Genomic DNA, 22,222 nt, shown 5'->3' with positions numbered 1-22,222 from the left:
CCCAACCTGTTCACGTAACCTGTGCCACACGAAACGGGAAGCCACGAGGGCCGTCGTCGCGGGTCAAGACAAGGTGTCGGCCACTGTGTTGTCTTTGCCCCCGATGAAACGGATGGAGGTAGTGTACTCCGAGACGAAAGCTAACTGCCGCTGCTGGCGAGCTGACCACGGGTCGGACACCTTGGCAATACAAAGGTGAGGGGCTTGTGGTCAATGTACGCGGTGAAGGTTCGCCCCTCGAGGAAGTAGCAGAAGTGACGGACTGTGAGGTAAAGGGCAAGGAGCTAGCGGTCAAAAATAGTTCCACTGTGCGCCGCTGAGGTGCCTGCTGAAGAAAGCGAGAGGCTTCCAACACCCATCGATCTGCTGTTCTAGCAACGACCCAACCGCCACATCCGAAGCGTTGACCATCAGGCTGGTTGGTGCATCTGCCCGTGGGTGCACGAGCATCGTGGCCATAGCCAGGGCTTCCTTGGCGTGTTGGAACGCTGCCACTGCATCGTCAGTCCATTCGACCTCCTTGCGCTTGCCCGCCATGAGGTGGAACAGCGGGCGCATGATCCGGGCCGCAGACGGCACAAATCGGTAGTAAAAGGCCACCATCCCAACGAACGGTTGAGGCCCCTCATGGTGGTCGGGCGTGGAAACTGGCGCACCACGTCCACCTTGTCCGGGAGCGGCAGTGCCTTATGCGGAGTCACGTGGTGGCCCAGGAAATTGATGGACGTCACCACGAAACGGGATTTGGCTATGGTGATGGCCAGCCCATGATCGCTGAGGCGCTGGTGGAGATGGGTAGCATGCTCCTGTCTGCTTGCCACCAAAATGTCATCGTGGTAAACGTAAACAAAGTCCAGGCCACGGCACACGCAGTCCATAAGCCGCTGAAAGGCTTGCGCTGCGTTCTTAAGTCCGAACGGCGTACGGAGGAATTCGAACAGGCCAAATGGTGTCACGATGGCCATCTTGGGGACGTCGTCTGGGTGGACGGGAATTTGATCGTAGCCACGCACCAGATTGACCTTGGGAAACACTGTGGCCCCAGCCAGGTGCGCGTTAAAGTCCTGAATGTGGGGGACCGGGTACATTGGGTACATGGTAGCACCGTTAAGCCGACTAGTCTCCGCAAGGGCGCAAGCCACGGGGACCATATGGAGCAGGGACGCCCACGGGCTTACTGAGCGGCGCACAATACCCAGCGACACCCTAAGGTGGAACTCCTCCCGAGCGAGACGGAGGTCGTCCGGTGGAAGACGCCGCGCCCGTGTGTGCAGGGACGGGCCAGTGGTGGGAATGTGATGCTCCGGGGCAGAGGAGTGGAACTGGGGGTCGAGGATTTCGGGGAACTTGGCCAGAATGCGCAAGAACGTAGCATCCAAGGACGACGTCCCATCAGGCAGCACGGCCAGGTCGCCCACGCAGGGGGAAACAACAGGCTGCAAGGTGACGGAGTGCACCAAACGCTGCCGCTTGACGTCCACGGGCAGGGAATGTGCTCGTAGAAAGTCCGCGCACAGCAATGGCTGGGACACATCCGCAATGACGAATGGCCAGGAGAAGTGGCCCTCTCCGAAGTTGAGGGAGAGCGTGCGGATTGGTGTCCCGTTTGCCAAGGTGAGGAGGGGGCCGCGTTTACCATAGCGGATGTCATCATTCGAAGGGGGAAGAAAGCTCACCTCAGCCCCTGTCCACAAGGAAACGAGCCCCGGTACGGTGATCCCATGCAAAAACGTGATGAATCTGGCCGGCCGCTGAAGCAATCACTGACGGCCGGCCCCTGCTATTCCCGGGAACAAGCAGGGCTGCCGGCATTGACGGGCTGTAGGTCCCCAGCGGCGGTGAAAGTAGCACCAGCCCCCTCTGCTGGCGTCTGTGCAAAGTGGCGGCTGTGCAGGCTGATCCGACCACCAGCGACCTCTGTGCCGTGTGTGCCGGGTGTGCCGTGGCAGCCGGGTCCCGCCGCAAAGGACGTTGAGGAGCGGTGGAAACGCGGTCGATCGAGGCACTGACCTGCGGATCATCGTCGGACATCGGAGGAACATCCAGCGCGCCGAGGGCCAGCTGACGGGCCATCCAGAGTTCATCGGCGCGCTCGCCCACCGCCTGCATGTCGGTGAACGGGTCGTTGGTGAGCTGCTGGCGGCGATCCGACAGCAGCTACTGCAGGTAAGTGTGTTTAAATAAAAAGCAGAGGTCGTGGTTGCCCATCAGGGCCAGCATATCGCCCTGCAGTACCGACGGGCGGCGGTCACCCAGGCCGGTCATCCATGGGATCTGGGTCGCCCGCTCGGCCTCGCTGAGGCTGAACTTCCTTAGGAGAAAGGCCTTGAGGCCCTCGTACTTATTACCCGCCGGGAGGGCGCGGAGGAAAGGTCTGACCCGTCGTTGCAGTGGCCTGGTCGAGGGCGCCGATAACGTAAAAGTACTTGGTTGCATTGCCGGTCACTCCCCGCAGTGCAAACTGCGCCTCGGCCTAGTCAAACCAGAAATCAGGGTCATCGGTCCAAAGGGGAGGCAGCTTCAATGCCACGGTGTGGAGAGCGGCGCGGTCGGCAAGGTCCACGGGGTGGGGTCCGGCAGGGTCCAGAGGCAGCTGACCGTCAGGGTCCAGAGGCGGCTGACCGGCAGGGCCGGGTAGTGCCTGTTGAGGAACGTTCGGGTCCGTCGTGACTTGCGAGGAAATGTCCAGGGTCACCAGTGTAGTGGGTCAGGACGCAGTAGGAATCAGGCAAGACGCCAGGTAGGTATTAACAGTAATTTAATCCAGCAACAGAACATCCACACTCTCTTCAGTCTCAAGCACGAGTTATCTCTCTAGCCCCTTCAGGCAAACCCTGTAGCACTAGTCCCTTCCCCAGCCCTGTCCAACCCATGCTGAGGGGGATGATCCAGGGAGTGGCCTAATCCCCGGGTACCGCCACAGGGTGACGTTTCTGAAGAAGGGTCTCGACCCGAAACGTCACCTATTCTTTCCCTCCTGAGATGCTGACTGACCTGCTGAGTTACTCCAGCATTTTGTGATACCTTCGATTTGTACCAGCATCTGCAGTTATTTTCCTACAATGACAGATGGTGTGTAATTTGGACAGGTGTTGCTCTTTGGGAGGTCAATTGTAAGAGTAAATTATACCGTAAATTGCAGGACCCTTGGGAGCAACGACATTGAATGATCTTGGGGTGCACTTCCATACTCGCCTTCATCGTTCAGGGTGTTTAGTATAAAAGTTGGGCAGTCATGTTACAGATATATTAAACTTTGATGAGGTTACATTTGGATATTGTGTGCAGTTTTGGTCACTGCATTACAAACTTTAATTGTCCCAATAAAAGTATATGAAATTACGAGGAATAGATGGGATAGATAACCAGTCTTTTAGCCCAGGATGAAAATGGCAAATTCAGGCATAGCAGATATGATAGCAATGTTTAAGCGACATTTTGACAGAACGTGAATTGGCAGAGAATGGAGGAATATAGATCACGTACAGCTAGATGTGTAAGCTTAAATTGGCATCATGTAATAACAAGGAACTGCAGATGCTGGTTTATCAAAGAAAGGCACAAAATGCTGGAGTAACTCAGCGGGTCAAGCTGCTTCTCTGGAGAATTTGGATAGGTGACTTTTTGGGTTCTGACCTGAAACCTCACATATCCACGTTCTCTAGAGATACAACCTTACCCACTGAGCTACTCCAACATGTTTTCTTAAATTGGCATCATGGTTGGCAGAGACATAGTGGGTCAAAAGGCTTTACTGTTCTATTTTATGAACTTGTGTGATTTGTGATGTGACATCTGTGTGTTATCTGCAGTTCCTATGCTTTGTGGGAATCCAAAGTTGCTTCTTATTGAGGCAGAAAATACAGAAGTGAAATAGGAGATAAATCAGAGATGAAATTTATTGTTGATCAATTTGAAGTGATTATATAGGACAGGGAAAGTATGCTACTTTTTTAAAGTGTGCATAAAGACAGGAGGTGTGCGAGCACTGGATATTTTGTACACCTGTTCAAAAGCAATAAAAGTTATAAGGTAAGCTGTTTTATTGTACAAAAAGATTTGGTAACTGGAAAATGTGAGATGATTTGAAGAGCCATGGATAAAGAAAACAAACTTGCCTCATCCAGGACAACTTATTGTGTATAATCTATTGACTGAAATTATAAAATGAGATTTAATAATTCAACTGGATGACTAACTGAAGGGTGAAATTTGCAGCAATATGAGGAAGGAGCATAGGGAAAGTATATCATTTATTAATGGAATGAATGAATGAATGTTGTGACAAGTCACAGTGATATTCTTTGTTTTGCATACCCAAGGTATGCCCCCTCATGGCGGTTCCCCCATGCTGCATCCTCATTTGTTCTTTCCCCTCCCAACCCCCCCCCCCCCCCCCCCACCTCATGGCAATTCCTCCAAACTAATGCTAATATCTGATTGTCATTTCCAGGTGTCAGTAGCCCGGCTGTTAGCAAGAGAAGAATTTAATCAAAGCCGACAGCCACCATTTACTCACAAGCAATATGTGGAGAGGTAATGAATTTTATCCTGATAAAAAAATTACATTATCAAGTAAGGTTCTGAGCAGAGCACAAGTCTAAGGATCAAATTTGTACGTATACTGCCTCAAAAATTCCAGTGGAGCTCAGCAAATACCATCCACTCTCTTTCACTGTTGTTTCTCCTTAAATATATGTGGTGTTTTTCCCCACGAAAAGCTGGGAGTGCAAAAAAGAAATGACAAAATCTCTATAAGCTTGAGGGATAGGTGTAACAACTTTGATGTTAAATGTTGAAAACTGGCTTTTGTGAAAAGGGAGAGATGATTAAATCTAGGGGAAAATAATATTCCATAAAACCGCACCCCTCTTGTGCTGACACAATTTATAGGTTCAAATCTAGGAAGAGAAGATTGGAGAGAGATGTTAGCGAGATTACTCTAGCATAGAACCTACAGAGATTAGTTGAGCTAAATGGCCTCTCTCTGTGGTGTTACCTTTCTGTAAATTGTGATTCAAAATTTAGTTTTTTTGTTCAACAAAGAGTTATGCGGCACGGAAACAGGCCGTTCAGCCAAACTTACCGACCAAAATGCTCCATTTACACCAGTCCCATCTGCCTGCGTTTGCCCCATATCTTTCTAACCCTGTCCTATCCATGTACCTGTCCAAATATTTTTTAAGCGCTGTGGTAGTACCTGCCTCAGCTACCTTCTCTGGCAGCTCACTCCACATAACCATCACCCTTTGTGTAAAAAAAGCTGCACCTCAGGTTCCTATTAAATCTTTACCCCCTCACCTTAAACCTTTGTCCTCTGATTCTTAATTCCCCTCTGTGCATTTAGCCTATCTATTCCTCTCGTGATCTCATACACCTCTATAAGATCACCACTCATCCTCCTGCCAAGGATTAAAGTCCTAGCTTGCTCAATCTCTCCCTATAGGTCAGCCCCTCGAGTGCTGGCAACATCCTCATAAATCTTCTCTGCACTCTTTCCAGCTTAATGGCATCTTTCCTACAATGGGGTGACCAAAACTGAACACAATACTCCAATGTGACCCCACCATTGTCTTGTACAACTGTAACATAATTTCCCAACTTCTATGCTCAATACTCCGACTGACGAAGGCCAATGTGCTAAAAGCCTTCTTGACCTACCTATGACGCTACCTTCAAGGCATTATGTACCTGCACTCTTGGATCACTTTGCTCTGTAACGCTCACTAGAGCCCTGCCATGCACTGTGTAGGGCCCACCCTGGTTGGATTTTGCAAGATGCAACACCTCACACTTGTCTGTAATGAACTCCATTATCCATTCCTCAGTCCACCTACCCAACTGGTTAAGATCCTGCTGCAAATTTTGATAACTGTCTTCGCTATCAACAATACTACTCACTTTAGTGTCATCTGCAAACTTACTAATCTTGCCTTGTACATTCTCATCCAAAGCAACTCGTTCTTCCTTTTTGCCCTCCTGATTTCCTTCTTTAGCGTGTTCCTCAGTTCCCAAAACTGTACCAGGGATACACTTGTTCCCATCTGCCTATACCTGTTCCATGCCTCCTCCTTATTCTGAACCAGAGCCTCAATTTCTCTTATCAACCAAGCAATAAATTAGGGAGAAGGTATATGGTTTCATTTGAGTGAGGGATTTGACTTGGAATGAGCAGAGAGAGGACTTGTGAACCTATGGCATGATTTACATTGCAGCAGCTAACTTCTTTCACTGTCCTCACCTACATATAGATGTGTGGACTTACTGACATTACAATTATTTTTCAGTGTTTGTCCTTTGCTGCCACCCAGTGGATTTGACCCAAGGAGAGTTTTATATTTTTTTAATTTAAAATCTTTAATTTTTTTTAATTTATTTTATAAGACTTCCCACTGGAAGTCACAAGGCCATCCAGCCCCTCAGACATGTTCTACCATTTAAGTAGACAATACAATGCAATACAATATATCTTTATTGTCATTGTACAGGGGTACAACAAGATTGTTGAGACAATGGTCGACTTGTATCTTGACTCCATATTGCTTCGTCAATCCTTAATAACTGTCTAAGTGAAGTCAGTTTAAAAATTTTCTTTTCATTCAAACACAAAGGCAGTTTGTGGGAGAGAATTTTAGATTACCACTAGACCAAGTGGACCCGTTGGGCCCAAACATCTCCTGAATTGGTGCAGCACCCTCTCCTCCCCCCCCCCCCCTCTCCTTCCCCCCCCCCCTCTCCTCCCCCCCCCCCCCCTCTCCCCCCCCCCCCCTCCCCCCCCCTCCCCCCCCCCCCCTCCTCTCCTCCCCCCCCCCTCTCCCCCCCCCCTCTCCCCCCCCCCCCTCTCCCCCCCCCCCTCTCCCCCCCCCTCTCCTCCCCCCCTCTCCTCCCCCCCTCTCCTTCCCCCCTCTCCTCCCCCCCTCTCCTCCCCCCCTCTCCTCCCCCCCTCTCCTCTCCTCCCCCCCCTCTCCTCCCCCCCCTCTCCTCCCCCCCTCTCCTCCCCCCCTCTCCTCCCCCCCTCTCCTCCCCCCCTCTCCTCCCCCCCCTCTCCTCCCCCCCCTCTCCTCCCCCCCCTCTCCTCCCCCCCTCTCCTCCCCCCCTCTCCTCCCCCCCTCTCCTCCCCCCTCTCCTCCCCCCTCTCCCCCCCCCCTCTCCTCCCCCCCCCTCTCCTCCCCCCCTCTCCTCCCCCCCCTCTCCTCCCCCCCTCTCCTCCCCCCCTCTCCTCCCCCCTCTCCTCCCCCCCCTCTCCTCCCCCCCCCTCTCCTCCCCCCCCTCTCCTCCCCCCACTCTTCTCCCCCCACTCTTCTCCCCCCCCCTCTCCCCCCCCTCTCCTCCCCCTCTCCTCCCCCCTCTCCTCCCCCCTCTCCTCCCCCCTCTCCTCCCCCCTCTCCTCCCCCCTCTCCTCCCCCCCTCTCCTCCCCCCTCTCCTCCTCCCCCCTCTCCTCCTCCCCCCCTCTCCTCCCCCCCCTCTCCTCCCCCCCCTCTCCTCCCCCTCCTCTCCTCCCCCCCCTCTCCTCCCCCCCCTCTCCTCCCCCCCTCTCCTCCCCCCCCCTCTCCTCCCCCCCCTCTCCTCCCCCCCCTCTCCTCCCCCCTCTCCTCCCCCCCTCTCCTCCCCCCCTCTCCTCCCCCCTCTCCTCCCCCCCTCTCCACCCCCCCTCTCCTCCTCCCCCTCTCCTCCTTCCCCTCTCCTCCCCCCCTCTCCTCCCCCCCTCTCCTCCCCCCCTCTCCTCCCCCCTCTCCTCCCCCCCCTCTCCTCCCCCCCCCTCTCCTCCCCCCCTCTCCTCCGTCCCCTCTCCTCCGTCCCCTCTCCTCCCCCCCCTCTCCTCGTCCCCTCTCCTCCTCCCCCTCTCCCCCCCCCCCTCTCCTCCTCCCCCCCCTCTCCTCCCCCCCCCCCCTCTCCTCCCCCCCCCCTTTCATAACCAGCATAACAACGAACCTACATAATCTCAGAGAAAAACCTATGGATGCGAAACATCAGCAAAATTGGTCTTTGTGATAAAAAAAGTCAACGATTTAATTCATGATAAATGCTACATGTTCAAACCCAGCAGTGATCATGTTATTTAATCAGTTTTATAAATGAGCAGATGAGAAGTTTATTAATTTGATTAAAGTATGTGAAAATAATATTTCAGAAAATCTGTATTTCTGTAAGATCTTGTAATTCACATTTCAAACCAAAAGACAGCGTAGGAACTAGAATGATTGAAATATGTTAAATTTTTACCTGAAAGTTGCCATACTTGCAGACAGAATTTTTGTGATTTATACAGCTTCTTAATGTTATTCAATAGCAATTATGGTTTATGTATTTTGTTTTTCTTGTAGATATCAGCACTTTGTGTCTTTACACCTGGCAAAGAGGATATTCTGTTTGGATTGCCAGCTTCTATTGTTGCCCGCAGACTGGGATAAGCACACATCTCACCAACAGCTGGGGGATGTGTCTCTTCATCAGCTGAAAAGACCCAGCCAATTGCTGCTCCCACTTGAGAACAAAAAGACCAATGCTCAGTACTTGTTTGCTGATCGCACATGCCAATTCTTGTTGGATTTAATTGTTTCATTGGGATTCAGAAAAGTGCTGTGCGTTGGAACACCACGGTATGTTCATCTGTCAAACGTCACTGACAACAAAGTCTTTGCAGTTACAGTTCATTCATCTTCCTGCACTTAAATATCCCAAGTCTGATCAATGGTGATGACAATTTCCATGATGCATGACTGACTGTTAACCTTGGTTCCTGTAGGATTCTGAATTTAATGTCTGTGCAGTATTTTAGAATTAAATGATGAACAGATTTGGACCCGAGAATAATTTTCCGGGGAGCCTTGCCTTTTACTTAAGGTAATGCTTACGTCCTCAGTTAGCCAAGACTGAACACCATGAAGGCAGGATTAGAAATTGGAGTCCACTAGACAGATCTAGATGGGATCCAAAGTCTGTTCCACTAGCTTCTGGTCATCATTTGCTGCAACTTGGAACATGGGTCTCATTACAGAGGTAAAATATAATTGATGGAATAAATGATTTTGGTACTGTACACTGCTTCTTGCAAGTCATTGTGGAGTAGTATTCCATGAAGCTGAAGGTAGGATTGATTTTAAGTGCTTGATAGGCTAGAAAACGATAAAAGGATCATTTAATTTTTTTCTGCTGAACTGTTCTTACCTTAATGAATAATGGTGTTTTGATACAGTTCCTTAGGCATTAGATATCATCTGCACTCCCATTCTCCCACCCACTCATATTAAAATCAAATAGAAAAAAACAATGCAGGAAAATTGGAACATTTCATTGACATAAACGTTTAATGTTTCTCCTTATTTCCAGCCAGACCTGTTGAGCATCTGCAGCATTTTCTATTTTTAGTCTGTTCTCCAAGTCTGGCTGTGAGAGTCACATGACACTTGACTTAAAATGAGTATTTTACTGTTTCTTTAAAAATATTCATTATGGATGCCATGAAAAGGAGTATTATTAAAGCTTTTGCCTGGTAGAAGTGAATAATTCTTGAAATTTAACATTCACAATTCTGTTGCGTTGCACTAGTTTGTATGTCAAATATTTTAAATTTTCCCAGATATAATTATTTTTACAATGAAATTATTTATTGGGAGTTAGAAACATAGAAAAATAAGTACAAGAGTAGGCCATTTGGCCCTTCGAGCCAGCACCGCCATCAATATGATCATGGCTGATCATCTAAAATCAGTAACCCATTCCTGTTTTTTCCCCATATCCCTTGATTCATTTAGTCCTAACTCTCTTGAAAACATCCAGTGAATTGGCCTCCACTGCCTTTTGTGGCAGAGAATTCCACAGATTCACAGCTCTGGGTGATGACGTTTTTCCTCATCTCAGTCCTAAATGGCCTGCACACACCTTATTCTTAAACTGTGATCCCTTGTTGTGGACTCCCCCAACATCGGGAACATTTTTCCGGCATCTAGCCTGTCCAATCCTTTAAGAATTTTAATCATTTCTATAAGATCCCCTCTCATTCTTCTAAATTCCAGTGACTACAAGCCCAGTCGACCCATTCTTTCATCATATGTCAGTCCTGCCATCCCGGAAATTAACCCGGTGAACCTACGCTGCACTCCCTCAATAGGAATAATGTCCTTCCTCAAATTAGGAGACCAAAATTGCACACAATACTCCTAGTGCGGTCTCACCAGGGCCCTGTACAATTGCAGTAGGACCTTCTTGCTCCTAAATCAAATCCTCACACAATGAAGGCCAACATGCCATTAGCTTTCCTCACTGCCTGCTGTACCTGCATGCTTACTTTCAGTGACTGACGTACAAGCACACCCAGGTCTCGTTGCATCTCCCCTTTTCCTTATCGGACACCATTCAGATAATAATCTGCCTTCCTGTTTTTGCCACAAAGTGGATAACCTCGCATTTATCCACATTAGCCATGCATCTGCCCACTCACCCAACCTATCCAAGTCACCCTACAGCCTCATAGCATCCTCATCCGCATCCTCATCACTGTTTGCCATTCTGAAAAGAACCCGTTAATTCCTACTCTTTGCTTCCTGTTTGCCAACCAATTCTCTGTCCGTGTCAATACCCAACCCCCCATACCATGTGCTCAAATTTTGCACACCAATCTTGTGTGTGACCTTGTCAAAGGCTTTTTTGAGAGTCCAGATACACCACATCCACTGGCTCTCCCTTATCCATTCTACTTGTTACATCCTCAAAAAATTCCAGAAGATTAGTCGAGCATGATTTTCCCGTCATAAATTCTTACTGACTTTGACCGATCCTGTCACTGCTTTCTAAATGTGCTGCTATAACATCTTTAATGATCGACTCAAGCATCATCCCCACCACCGATTACCGTTATTTTAGTTTATGTCACTAATATCTATTATATCTAGATAACTAGCTTTGACTTTCTTTGAGTAAGAGTATGCATATAATTGATTAGGAAACATAATTTCACTTGTTAGATTCTGTAAAATACCAGGTGTCATACTAAGTGGATTTGTTAAGATAGTTGGTATCTCATTCATTGTAAAGTTAATGGGAATTTGTTGTATAATTTTCAGGCTTCATGAACTAATAAAGTTGCGCCAATTTGAAAAGAACAACCCGGTTATAAAGAGTCAGCTGCTGGATATTGATTTCAGGTAAGTTTTTTTCAGTTCAAACTCCTATATTCAATGCTCTGACCAATGAAAGCAAGCATGCCAAGAGCCTTTTTCATTAACCTGTCTTCCTGCATCATCACTTTCAGGGAACAATGTACCTGCACCCCTAAGTCTCTTTATTCCAGACTCTACGCTCTCCCAGGACCTTACCATTTACTGTGTAAGTTCTGACCTGATTTAATTTTCCATAGTGCATCACATCACACTCGTCAGAACTGAATTCCATTTGTCATTTCTTACCCACTGCCACAGCTCATCAAGAATCCATTATAATCATAGATAACCTTTTTTACTGTCCTCTACATCACCATTTTTGGTGTCACTGTATACTTTGAATCCTCGTTAACAACATTGTTGCCCACACCGTTAATATGATGATAAACAATGGGAGACCAGGCATCAATCCCTGCAGTACACCACTGGTGACTGGCCTTCAATCTGAATAATAACTCTGCACTACCAGCCTCTGAATCCTTCCACAGCCAATTTTGTATCCAGTTGATTAGTTCACCTATGTGATCTGACCTTGCAGACCAGCCAACTCACAGTACCTCGTCAAAGGGCTTGCTAAAGTCCATAAAGGCACCATCTTAGCGCCCCTTCAAAAACTTCAATCAAATTGTGAGATATAATTTTCTATGCAGAAAACCATGCTGCCTATCTGTGATAAATTCATGTCTTTTCAAATGCGTATAAATCCTGTCCCTCAAAATCCCTTCCAGTAACTTTCCCACCGCTGATATTCAGCTGCTTGTGGGGAGTGTAGGTAGCTTTGCTGCATGAAAGATGGGAATCAGTAAGATCTTTGAGTTTGCCCTAGGAGGTTGCAATTAAGTGCATTAAAACAAATATTTAAGTTATTGCCTTTTGTTATGGTTAGTACATAAAATCTAACTAATTTGTCCTCTCCATTTCATTCGGTATTTTAATGTTAAAGCCTCAAGTCTGTTTTTAAAACGTACAATTTACCAAAGAGAGGCAGTGAATAGTAATTGCTTTTTAACATCTCCTGTCAATTAGAACAATATCCATTCTTGCATGATGCAAGTTATTAACACTGGTTCATGAAGAGACCTTCGGTTTCCTTCCACACTCCAAAGATGTACAGATTTGTAGGTTAATTGGGTTGGTGTAAATGTTTTAAAAAATTGTGCCTGATGTAGGTAGAGTAGTGTTAATGTGTGGGAATCGCTGTTCGGTATGGACTCGGTAGGCCGAAGGTCCTGTTTGGATTGGGTCCCGTTGGAGGTGGTGAAAATGTCGGAGGATTATGTGCTGTATGTGATGGCTGATGGGGTGAAAGGTGAGGACTGGTGAGAGAGGAGCAAGAGCGGAGTTGCAGGTCGCTGAGGAACCCCTGTGAGAGCCTCATCTATGATGGAAGGGGGACATACCTATTCCCTAAAGAATGAGGACATTTCAGATGTCCTGGTTTGGAACACCTCATCTTGGGCGCAGATGCGGTGTAGACGGAGGAAGTGGGAGTCTTTGCATGAGGTAGGGTAGGAAGAAGTGTAGATAGCTGTGGGGGTCGGAAAAATAGTCTCCTGTGATGGAGACGGCGAGATCAAGAAATGGAAAGGGGATGTCTCAGATGGTCCAAGTGAATTTGAGTGCAGGATAGAAATTAGTAGTGAAGTTAATGAAGTCTGTGAGTTCTGCATGGGTGCAGGAGGTAGCCCCGATGCAGTCGTCAATGTGGCAGAGGTAGAGTTTGGGGATAGGGCCAGTGTACGCCGGGAACAGGAATAGTTTGATGTACCCTGCAAAGATACAGGTATAGTTGGGGTCTATACGAGTGCACATGGGTACTCGGATTTGGAGGAAGTGTGAGGAATCGAAGGAGTTGTTAAAAGTAAGGACCAGCTCCGCTAGGTGGAGGTGAGTGTTTATAGAAGGAAATTGGCTGGTTCTGCAGCCAAGAAAGAAATGGAGGGTCTTCCTGATGGGGGATGGACATGCAGAGTAACTGAAAATCCGTAGTAAAGATGAGGGAGTGGGGGCCTGGAAAACAGAAGTAATTGAAGAGATGAAGGGTGACATAGGTTGGGAGGGATAGGACCAGGATTGAACCTGGGTTTCTGGGGCTGTGGTGCAACAGCTCAACCAGCTGTACCACTGTGACAGGTATTGAACCTCCTATTGTTGCAGGGTAAAGTGCTCAGGATAGGGAGGGATGAGCAAGTCATGGAGGAAGTGGATGCTGCGGAAATCAGAAACGGATAGGGAAGGGAAGATATGATAGGTGGTGGAATCATGTTGTAGTTGGCGGCCAAAGTGTTTTTCTGTTCCAGTTGTTGACTTTCATAAATAAAACTATAAATTTGATGAAGAGTGGGCTGGGATTAAATGGCAACCTGTTGCCTTTATCTTCATGAATGGGAGCGCTTTATTTCATTTCACTGCTTCTTATCATATCAAAATTTGAACCTTCGTGAATTATAGCATATAATGTAGCATACAATACAGCATTCAATATATAATACCATCAATTTCAGACTAATACAATATTTTTATGGCTGCTTCCTAAACATCAGACTTGCAAATCTCCAAATTGTCAGAGTAAACAGGAGCAGTAGCTATGGGAAAGAGACGAAAAGCAGGGTAGATTGGTTCAGTGAAGTGATGATGCATTCTGTCAAAAAGACTTGTTGTGACGCTGGAGAATTCTTGTATCAACCTCATGCTATCAACATCATAAAATGCCGCAAGTCCTTTCTCATAGTCAATGTACACCCCTACTTTATCCAACTTAGAGGGTTTCATGCTGCAGTTGACATTTCTGTCGTTATGCCATGCGAATAGCTGACTGGCCTTGAGTTCAATGCACCAGGATTGTCTGTTTCTTCCAAGTTTTGTGGATTTGTGTTTCCCTTTCCTTTCTATTGATCCATATGCAATTCCAACAGACCATTGGGAGGAAGACTTGACCTGCACCTCCCAATAATGCTTTCCTCTCATCAGCCCTTTGGCGGCCAAGATATTGTAGACCTTGTCAAATCGCAAAGGGCTCTCAGGAACACTCAGTGCTTCACTGGTCACACATACACTGGTTTGATACTTTGAAACCAGCATATTCTTGTGTGCTGATGCAATATCAAAGATGACTGGTGAATACTCTGGAGAAAAGGAAAAAGGTTAAAGTTAGCATTCCCATCAAGATCAAGTAACTGGTGAACTGCTTTAAAATGAAGTCAATCACTGTGTTGAAAGTTATTGTTGTGAGATAATTCTGAGCCACAATATGTGCTAGAAGTCAAAGTTTTCATATCAGACCTCTTAATCTATGAAACAACAGCAGGAAAGAAATTGTAATGCATCTTTACAGGGGCACCATATGATCTTTGTGCAAGCTTTAGTTCATTCTAAGTTCCTAGGCTGGAAGCGTAATCAGAAGATTGAGTCCAGCGTTAAGGTTGTTGTTGGCATTTAAAGCCCCTGGGACCTTGGAGAGTTAGAGCACTTATTTCAGGGATCAGAGGGTGAGGCATTGGGCTGTTACCCTGATTGGAGATTTAGAGTCAGGATGTGAGATGGTGCTGAAGTGAGGATTGTTATTAGAGGGTCAGATATTGGCAGTGATCGGAGCAGGTCCTCAGGGGTGGACGGCTGGAAATTGGGGCTTCATTTGGGAACATTACAGATGGATGACTTCTGGGTTGGGGTCAAAAGAAAGTTGCCTTGAACCTCTGCCATCTAATTTTAGACACTCCTACACATACTGGATACCTAACCTGCATGTGCATCTTGTAATTTTATATGCCTCTATCATGACACTACTCAACCTCTTTATCTTCAGGCTAAACCTGCCCTATCTCTCTTGATAACTCAAGTTTTCCCACCTGGGTAACACTATTGTGAATATTTTTCTGTGGCCTTTCTACAATGTGGTGGCCAGAACTGCACACACCAATGCAATTGCATCCTCAGCAATGTTATGTATAAGTGTGACATGGCATCCCAAGTCTACACTCAGTACCTCAGCAAGTGAAGGCAACCATGCCCTACACTGTCCTCACCACCTTGTCTACCTATGTTCTCAGTTTCATGGAACAATGTACTTGTACGAAAGGTACCACCAATTTTAGTGCCATCTATAAACTTACTAATCGTGGTACAAAATAATCCAGATTATTGATATATATAAAACAAAGAATAGAGGACCCTTCGCTCGTCCATAGGCCACTAATCTGAAAAGCAGCCCTCCGCTGCAACCGTCTGACTTTTTCCACCGCTAATTTTATGGCCGTTTCGCTAGCTGACCCTGGATCTCAATGTCTTCTAATTTATTAGACCAGCTTACTATACAGGACCTTGTTAAAGGCTAAAATCCACATAAACAGTAACAACCACCCTGCCCTTGTCAATCCTCTTTAAAAAAACATCAGTCAAATTTGTGAAGCATGATATCCCATGCACAATGCTATCGTAGCTATTCATAATCATCCAAGTCTTTCCAAAAGTAAATAAATCATAATCCCTTCCAACAACTTTCCCAACATTGACGTAAGGGTCTCCGGCTTATCTCTGCTACCCTTCTTAAATATAGGCACAAGATTATCTTTCCTTCCATCTTCCCATACATCTCCTGTGACTAATGAAGATTCAAAGATTTCTGCAAAGACTCCAGCAATATTTTCTCTTGCTTCCCATAACATCTAATATACACCCAGTCAGGCTTTTTGTGTATTTCAATACTTCCAACACCACCTCTTTTTGTAATGCGCATGTGCTCCAAGATAGCACTGTCCCTCGTTCTGAAATCACTAAATTCCATGTCCTTCTACACAGTAAACACAGATCAGAAGTGTTCATTTAAGACCTTGTTGATTTTTTGTGGTTTCTTATGTAGATCACCACATTGATCGTTAAGGGGCCTATTCTCTCCCAAGCTACCCTTTTGCTTTTGGAATTTTCCTTTATTTTGTCATTAGAATGTAGTGCTCGATGATTTTGAGTGAGGAGGAGCATCATGAAAACAGTTGTTCTGGGAATGCCCAGAGGTGGTCAACATGACCTATATTTATTTTGGCAACACATAGCAAACAAATGTTGATTTTTAGTAAATCAGAGATGTGATTATCGCCACCTCATTTATGCTGCTTTGTTGTTCCTTTTTTAACATTCTGCTGGGGCAACAAATAGTTCTTGGCCTCAAACATTCCTCACTAAATTAAGTGTTATATAATTCTTCTGTCACCTGGGGTCTTTCTGAAATGTGGTACTGTCAGTGTCTATTCCTCTCACAGTCCAACTTCCAGTTAGCCAATCCCTGACCCCCCTCACATGCCAAACCACCAATTGTCTGCTTGTCCTTAAGAGGATGTGAAATAATTTTCATGTCACAGTGTCACTTAATGGGGAAATAATAGCTAAGGGAAGATATTACTGCATCACAAATTTAAGAGTTTTTTTGAAGAGGGCTAATGAGAGCATTTGATGAGAGTAACAACAGTATTTGATTAATTTATCCCAATGAAGAGATACCATCATTAATTTTGATGGCCCTCCATCCTAATTCTGGAAATTGATAAAGGTCTCTACAAAATCTTTATTTTAAACACTGCTATTTCCCTTGGACTACTGTCGCCCTTTGATCCAACCCTTAATAATGGTGTTATCATTTGTACGATGAAAAATCAATTGCTAATAGATCGACCATAATACATCAATTATACAGTGCTTATCTTCTTCAATTTTTATCATGGTGTATTGGAATAGAACAGATATTTAGACCATATGCCGTACTGCCTGAATTGATTGTAGTGTAAGTGACACAGTTCACCAATATGATTTCTGGAAAATTACTTTTCTGCTCTTTCCACTTGTTTTTCCTGATCCATTAAGTGGAATAAATGTTTAGGCTGGTTCACATGTACCTGTAGATATGACTATATTATTAAAAAAATAACATATAGTATACTGTACCTAATAAAAGTATCTTCCTTTGCAATTGTGAATGCAGATTGGTAGAAATGTTTCGTATGAATTTCGATATCTTCTGAAATTTGCCTTCGTCTAATTTAATGGCATATATTTCATTCTCTGTTTTCTTTGAATAGCTGGTTGAAGATGGAAATATAGATTGTAGTCAAAAATGTATCGTGTTAAATTGCAATAAATAAATATGTGTAAATACATTAAACACAGTGGCATAATGTCACAGCAGTTAATGCTACTTCCTCAGAGCTTCTTAGACCCGAGGACCTTATGATCCTGAGCTTGGGTGCTGTTTGTGTGTTCACACATTCTCCCCATAAATGTATGGGTTTCCTTTCAGTGCTTGGGGGATTCCTCCCATGTCTAAAAGATGTTCTTAATTGGCTGCCATAAATGGCACCTGGCATAGATAGGTGGCAGGAGAAACCGGGATGGGCATGTAAAAGAAAACATGAGATTGGTGTACATAGGTACTTGATGGTCAGCATGGTTATGGTGGGCAGAGAGGAAACAAGCACACAAAAAAACAGATGGGTTGAGGTGTGAGGTATGATCAGGAATGTGCAGGCTGAAAGGATGATAGTATTTGCGGTAGATAGACACAAAATGCTGGAGTAATTCAGCGGGACAGGCAGCATTTCTGGAGCGAAGGAATGGGTTTTGGGTTGAGACCCTTTAGTTTAGTTTAGAGATACGGCGTGGAAACAGGCCCTTCGGCCCACCGAGTCCACACCGACCAGCGATCCCAGCACATTAACGCTGCCCTACACACACTAGGGACAATTTACACGTACTCCAAGCCAGTTAATCTACATACCTGTACGTCTTTGGAGTGCGGGAGGAATCCGAAGATCTCGGGGAAAAAAACCACACAGTCACGAGGAGAACGTACAAATTCCGTACAGACAGTACAGTAGTTGTACAGTAGTCGGGATCGAACCTGGGTCTCTAGTAATGCAAGCGCTGTAAGGCAGCAACTCTACCGCTACGCCACCGTGTCGTTTTTCAGTCTGAAGAAGGGTCTTGACCCGAAACGTCACCCATTCCTTCTTCCAGAGATGCTGCCTGTCCTGCTGAGTTACACCAACATTTTGTGTCTATCATCGGTTTAAACCAGCATCTGCAGTTCCTTCTTACAGTATTTACTGTATATGGACTCTGGAAGGGCCTATATGCAGCAAATACTGCAAGGTCCATGAAGCGAACGGGCAAGATCATCTCTGACCCCTCTCACGCTGATCACAAAATCTTTGAAGCACTTCTCTCTGGAAGGTGTCTCCGGACTGTCAAAGCAGCCACAGCCAGACATAAAAACAGCTTTTTTTCCACGAGTAGTAGTTCTACTCAATAACCAAAGTATGTAGTCTCTTTTTTGCTCTGGTTTATTTTTACCCACATGCTTAGACCTTAATGTTGTATCCTTATTGTTTTGATGTGGTTATGCTTTATTCTTAATTGTTAACTGTAAGTTTGTGTTATCATTTGTGAGTGGAGCACCAAGGCACATTCCTTGCACATACTTAGCCAATAAACGTATTCATTCATTCATTCATGATAATGAACGGAAACTATTTTTACAAGACGATTTGGCCACAAGTCGAAAAAATACACAAAAATTGCTCAATATGATAACTGTACTACCACAGTATTGCAATGAATGGTATCAAAAGCACATCTGATAAGAAAGAGCAATTACTAAAGGTGGAGAAAGGAGAATAGATTTTTCAAAGATAGACACAGTACTCAAAATGCAGTCTGACCAGCTTCAGCATTGCATCCCTGGTTTTATATTCTGGTTCTCTCAAAATAAATGGCAGCATTACCGATTCAACTGACAAATGAACCTTTTGGGAATTTTTGACCAGTCTCCCAAGTTCAATGGTCCTTTATTGTCACGTGTACTGAGGTACAGTGAAATTTAATTTACCATACAGTCATACCAAAAAAGCAACAAGACACAAAATTACATAAAGATTAAACATAAACAGCCACCACAGCGGTCGGTGTGTGAGAATCCCTAGGGCACACAGCATAAACGGTGACTCACAGCCATCAGTTCAATGTTCGGGCCACACAAACACGTGCTCCTTCACCGTGATGTGACCAGAGTTATACCGATCACTGTCACTCTTTCTGTAGTCCCTGTCCGTTTTGCTTGATGCACAGAAAATCTTCGAAAGATGCTAAAAAACCAAAACAACCAAATTTTTCTGTGCCTCTAGCAAAACGTAAATAAAATGTATTCCTGTACCTGTTCTGTTAATGCCTCTATCCAACCCCCATCCCTCCAATCAATACTAAACTCTTATCTGGGACTGGAACAAAATATAATTGCATAACAAGCTGATCACAAGAATTTCTGTGTTGTCAACACAATGACACACTGCCTATTGTGAGCTTTGATTTATGTTTCTAGTCATTTAAGATGAACATTTCCCTGTACTGGAAATATCGTGTATCCTTGCGCAAATACATATGTAACCGGTTTCTGTAAACATAAGAAGTGCAGGTTGGTCAGATGACTAGTACAATTTGCTTCACCATGCAGTAATATCATAGATCTTTTTATTGAGTCCACATCACTAGATTAGATATTGATCAGCCAGAGCTGAACACAGATAATCTGATGATGATCAACATATCACAGATGATCTGATAGTTAGCTTTATCTCCATTTTCCTACCTGATCTTATAAATTATTTCTCAATAGAAGAGTGTAACCAGGGACATTGGTATCATTTGAGGCAGCTGTGACTGTCAAAATAATTATTCTAGTTATTTGTTTCTTTGTGCTTATGCCTGCTCTGAGAGAGCTATCTATTTGCTTCAGATTCCTATTCCCCCCATCACACTCTAGTGATCAAGATAAGGCTCTGTGCTTGGGTCAAAGCAGAGTTAATATTAGATAAGTTACTTAGTCCCAGGTCTTGTGGCAAGGGAAAGTAGGAGACACAAGGGAAAGGTGACGTTATGGATCGAGGCTGAGAGTCAGGGGAGAGGGAAATGAGAGAGATATAATGTGAGAGACTGAGAGAGATATAGAACAAATGAATGAAAGATATGCAAAAAAGTAGCGATCAAGGGAAGGGTCTATTGTTGGCTGTGGCCAGGTGATAACGAGATGCAGGGACAGCAAAGAAGAGGTTGACAGTCACACTTGATTGTTGCAGATGCTCCAATGGATGAATGTAATGGTTGGAAAACATGATGAGTAAGTACAGATGGCTGTCTCACAAATGACCATTGCAGCTGAAACATAACAGTTTCCGTATAAAGTTGTGATGCAGTAAAACTTTTGCTTCTGAGGAGAACTGAAGGAAAGTATAATTTATTTATTTCTTTAAAAATGTGGCATCTTACCCATGTGCTGTTAGCTTCATATCCTGGAAAGAAAAGAAAATGTTAGTGAAATAGTGAATCACATTTTTATAACATCAATGCCTGGTAAGTCACCCCAGTTTCACATAACCAAATGTACTTTGGAATATTGTGCACTGTTCTAAAATTCATTCTATTGAATTCAGTGGAACGGAATTACAGAATTAAGACAGTCATCAATATTTTATTCAGTTTTCTTTGGGAGATTTTCTAATCTGCCTTTCTAAAAGCCTCTTAAATGTCACTATCTATCTGTGTCTACCGCCACCCCAAGCAGCATGTTCCATGCACCCACTACCCTCTGTGTAAAAAAACATGCCCCACCCATCCTCTTTAAACTTTGCTCTTTCACCTTAAAGCTATACCCTCTAATCTTTGGGATTTCCTTCTTTGGGAAAAAGGTTTTGGCTGCTTACCCTCTCTGTGCCACTCATGTCTGTATATACTTCTATCAGGTCTCCCCTCAACCTATGACACTCCAGAAAAAAAGATCCAAAGCGGTCTAACCTCTCGTAGCTAATGCTCACTAATCCTGGCAGCATTATGGTAAACCTCTTCTGGACCTTCTCCAAAGTCTCCACATTCTTCCTGCAATGGACAACCACAACAGCATGCAATACTCCAAATGTGGTCTAACCAAAGTTTTAATAGAACTGTCATTACTTCCTGACTCTTGTACTCAATGCCCCAAACAATGAAAGCAAGTGTACCACTCTATCTATTTGTGTTTCCACTTTTAGGCAGCAATGAATATGGACCCCAAAACCCAACTATACATCAATGCTGTTTGGGGTCCTGCCATCAATGTATACTTTATCCTTCTATTCGGCCTTTCAAAGTGCAACACTTCACTGTTGCTCGGTTTATACTCCATGTGTCATTTCTCTGCCCATTTCTTTGACAACCTTCTCCACTGTCAGCAACTCCAGAAATCTTGGAGTCATCTGCAAACTTATTAACCTTACTAACCATCTACATTTTTATATAAATTAGATAAATTAGTAAACTAAGGTGTGGTGGAAGGATATTATTCTGGCTGAAGGCCTGTGACCAGTGAAATTGTACATATTATAAAGGACAGAGGCCCCAGCACAGATCCCTGCAGAATTCCACTGGTCACAGGTCTTCAACCAGAAAAACACCTTTCCACCACACCTTAGTTTTTAAGTTTATACTAATTGATCTATAAGCTAGAGCCTAATTATGCTTTTATGCATCAAAGAACCTTTAGAACAATACTTTAGAACTTTTGAGGATATTAGGAGAGTTTGAAGCATGACACGAGTGTCAAGCAAAGCCAATGAAGCGGGACACGTGTCAAGCAAAGTTTTCTTTATTCCTCAAGCACCATACAGCTCCCCAAACCCCCAACCAGTTCAACTCCTCCTGGAACTCCCCTACAACTGCCACTCCTCCCCATTCCAAGTTCCGTGACCCCACCCCCCAAGCCGAGGATTCGCGCGGCTCACCACCAGGGACCACTACAAGTTACTTAATTGATACCTTGAAGGATGTCTTTTGTGGTGTAGGTAATATTCTATTCAGTCTGTTTTGCATGTGTTCACTTTTATAGCTTTATACTAAAACTTTGAATTACATTTCTATCTTTTCCGCAAATTAAAATAATCTAAGTACATTTAGAATGACAGAAAAATGTTTATATTCTGGTGGCAGCAGTATTGCTGCCTTACAGCGCTTGCAGCACTGGACACCCAGGTTTGATCCCTACTACAGATGC

The 22,222-nt window shown here is 45.0% G+C and overlaps 1 protein-coding gene across 2 annotated transcripts in view; it reads left to right on the top strand.

The window, feature by feature from the left end:
- Positions 1–22,222, top strand: part of zcchc4 (zinc finger, CCHC domain containing 4) — a 74,144-nt gene that overhangs the window by 13,917 nt on the left and 38,005 nt on the right. For both annotated transcript variants that reach the window (XM_078410780.1, XM_078410788.1), the window contains exons 3-5: positions 4,454–4,536; positions 8,326–8,601; positions 11,065–11,145. In XM_078410780.1, coding sequence (XP_078266906.1) covers positions 4,454–4,536; positions 8,326–8,601; positions 11,065–11,145 — 440 coding nt within the window. The remainder of the gene's footprint in view (positions 1–4,453; positions 4,537–8,325; positions 8,602–11,064; positions 11,146–22,222) is intronic.

Source organism: Rhinoraja longicauda, chromosome 1 (genome assembly GCF_053455715.1).
Source record: "Rhinoraja longicauda isolate Sanriku21f chromosome 1, sRhiLon1.1, whole genome shotgun sequence".
In the NCBI taxonomy this organism is placed as follows: Eukaryota; Metazoa; Chordata; class Chondrichthyes; order Rajiformes; family Arhynchobatidae; genus Rhinoraja; species Rhinoraja longicauda.
This window is presented reverse-complemented; position numbering and strand designations above follow the sequence as displayed.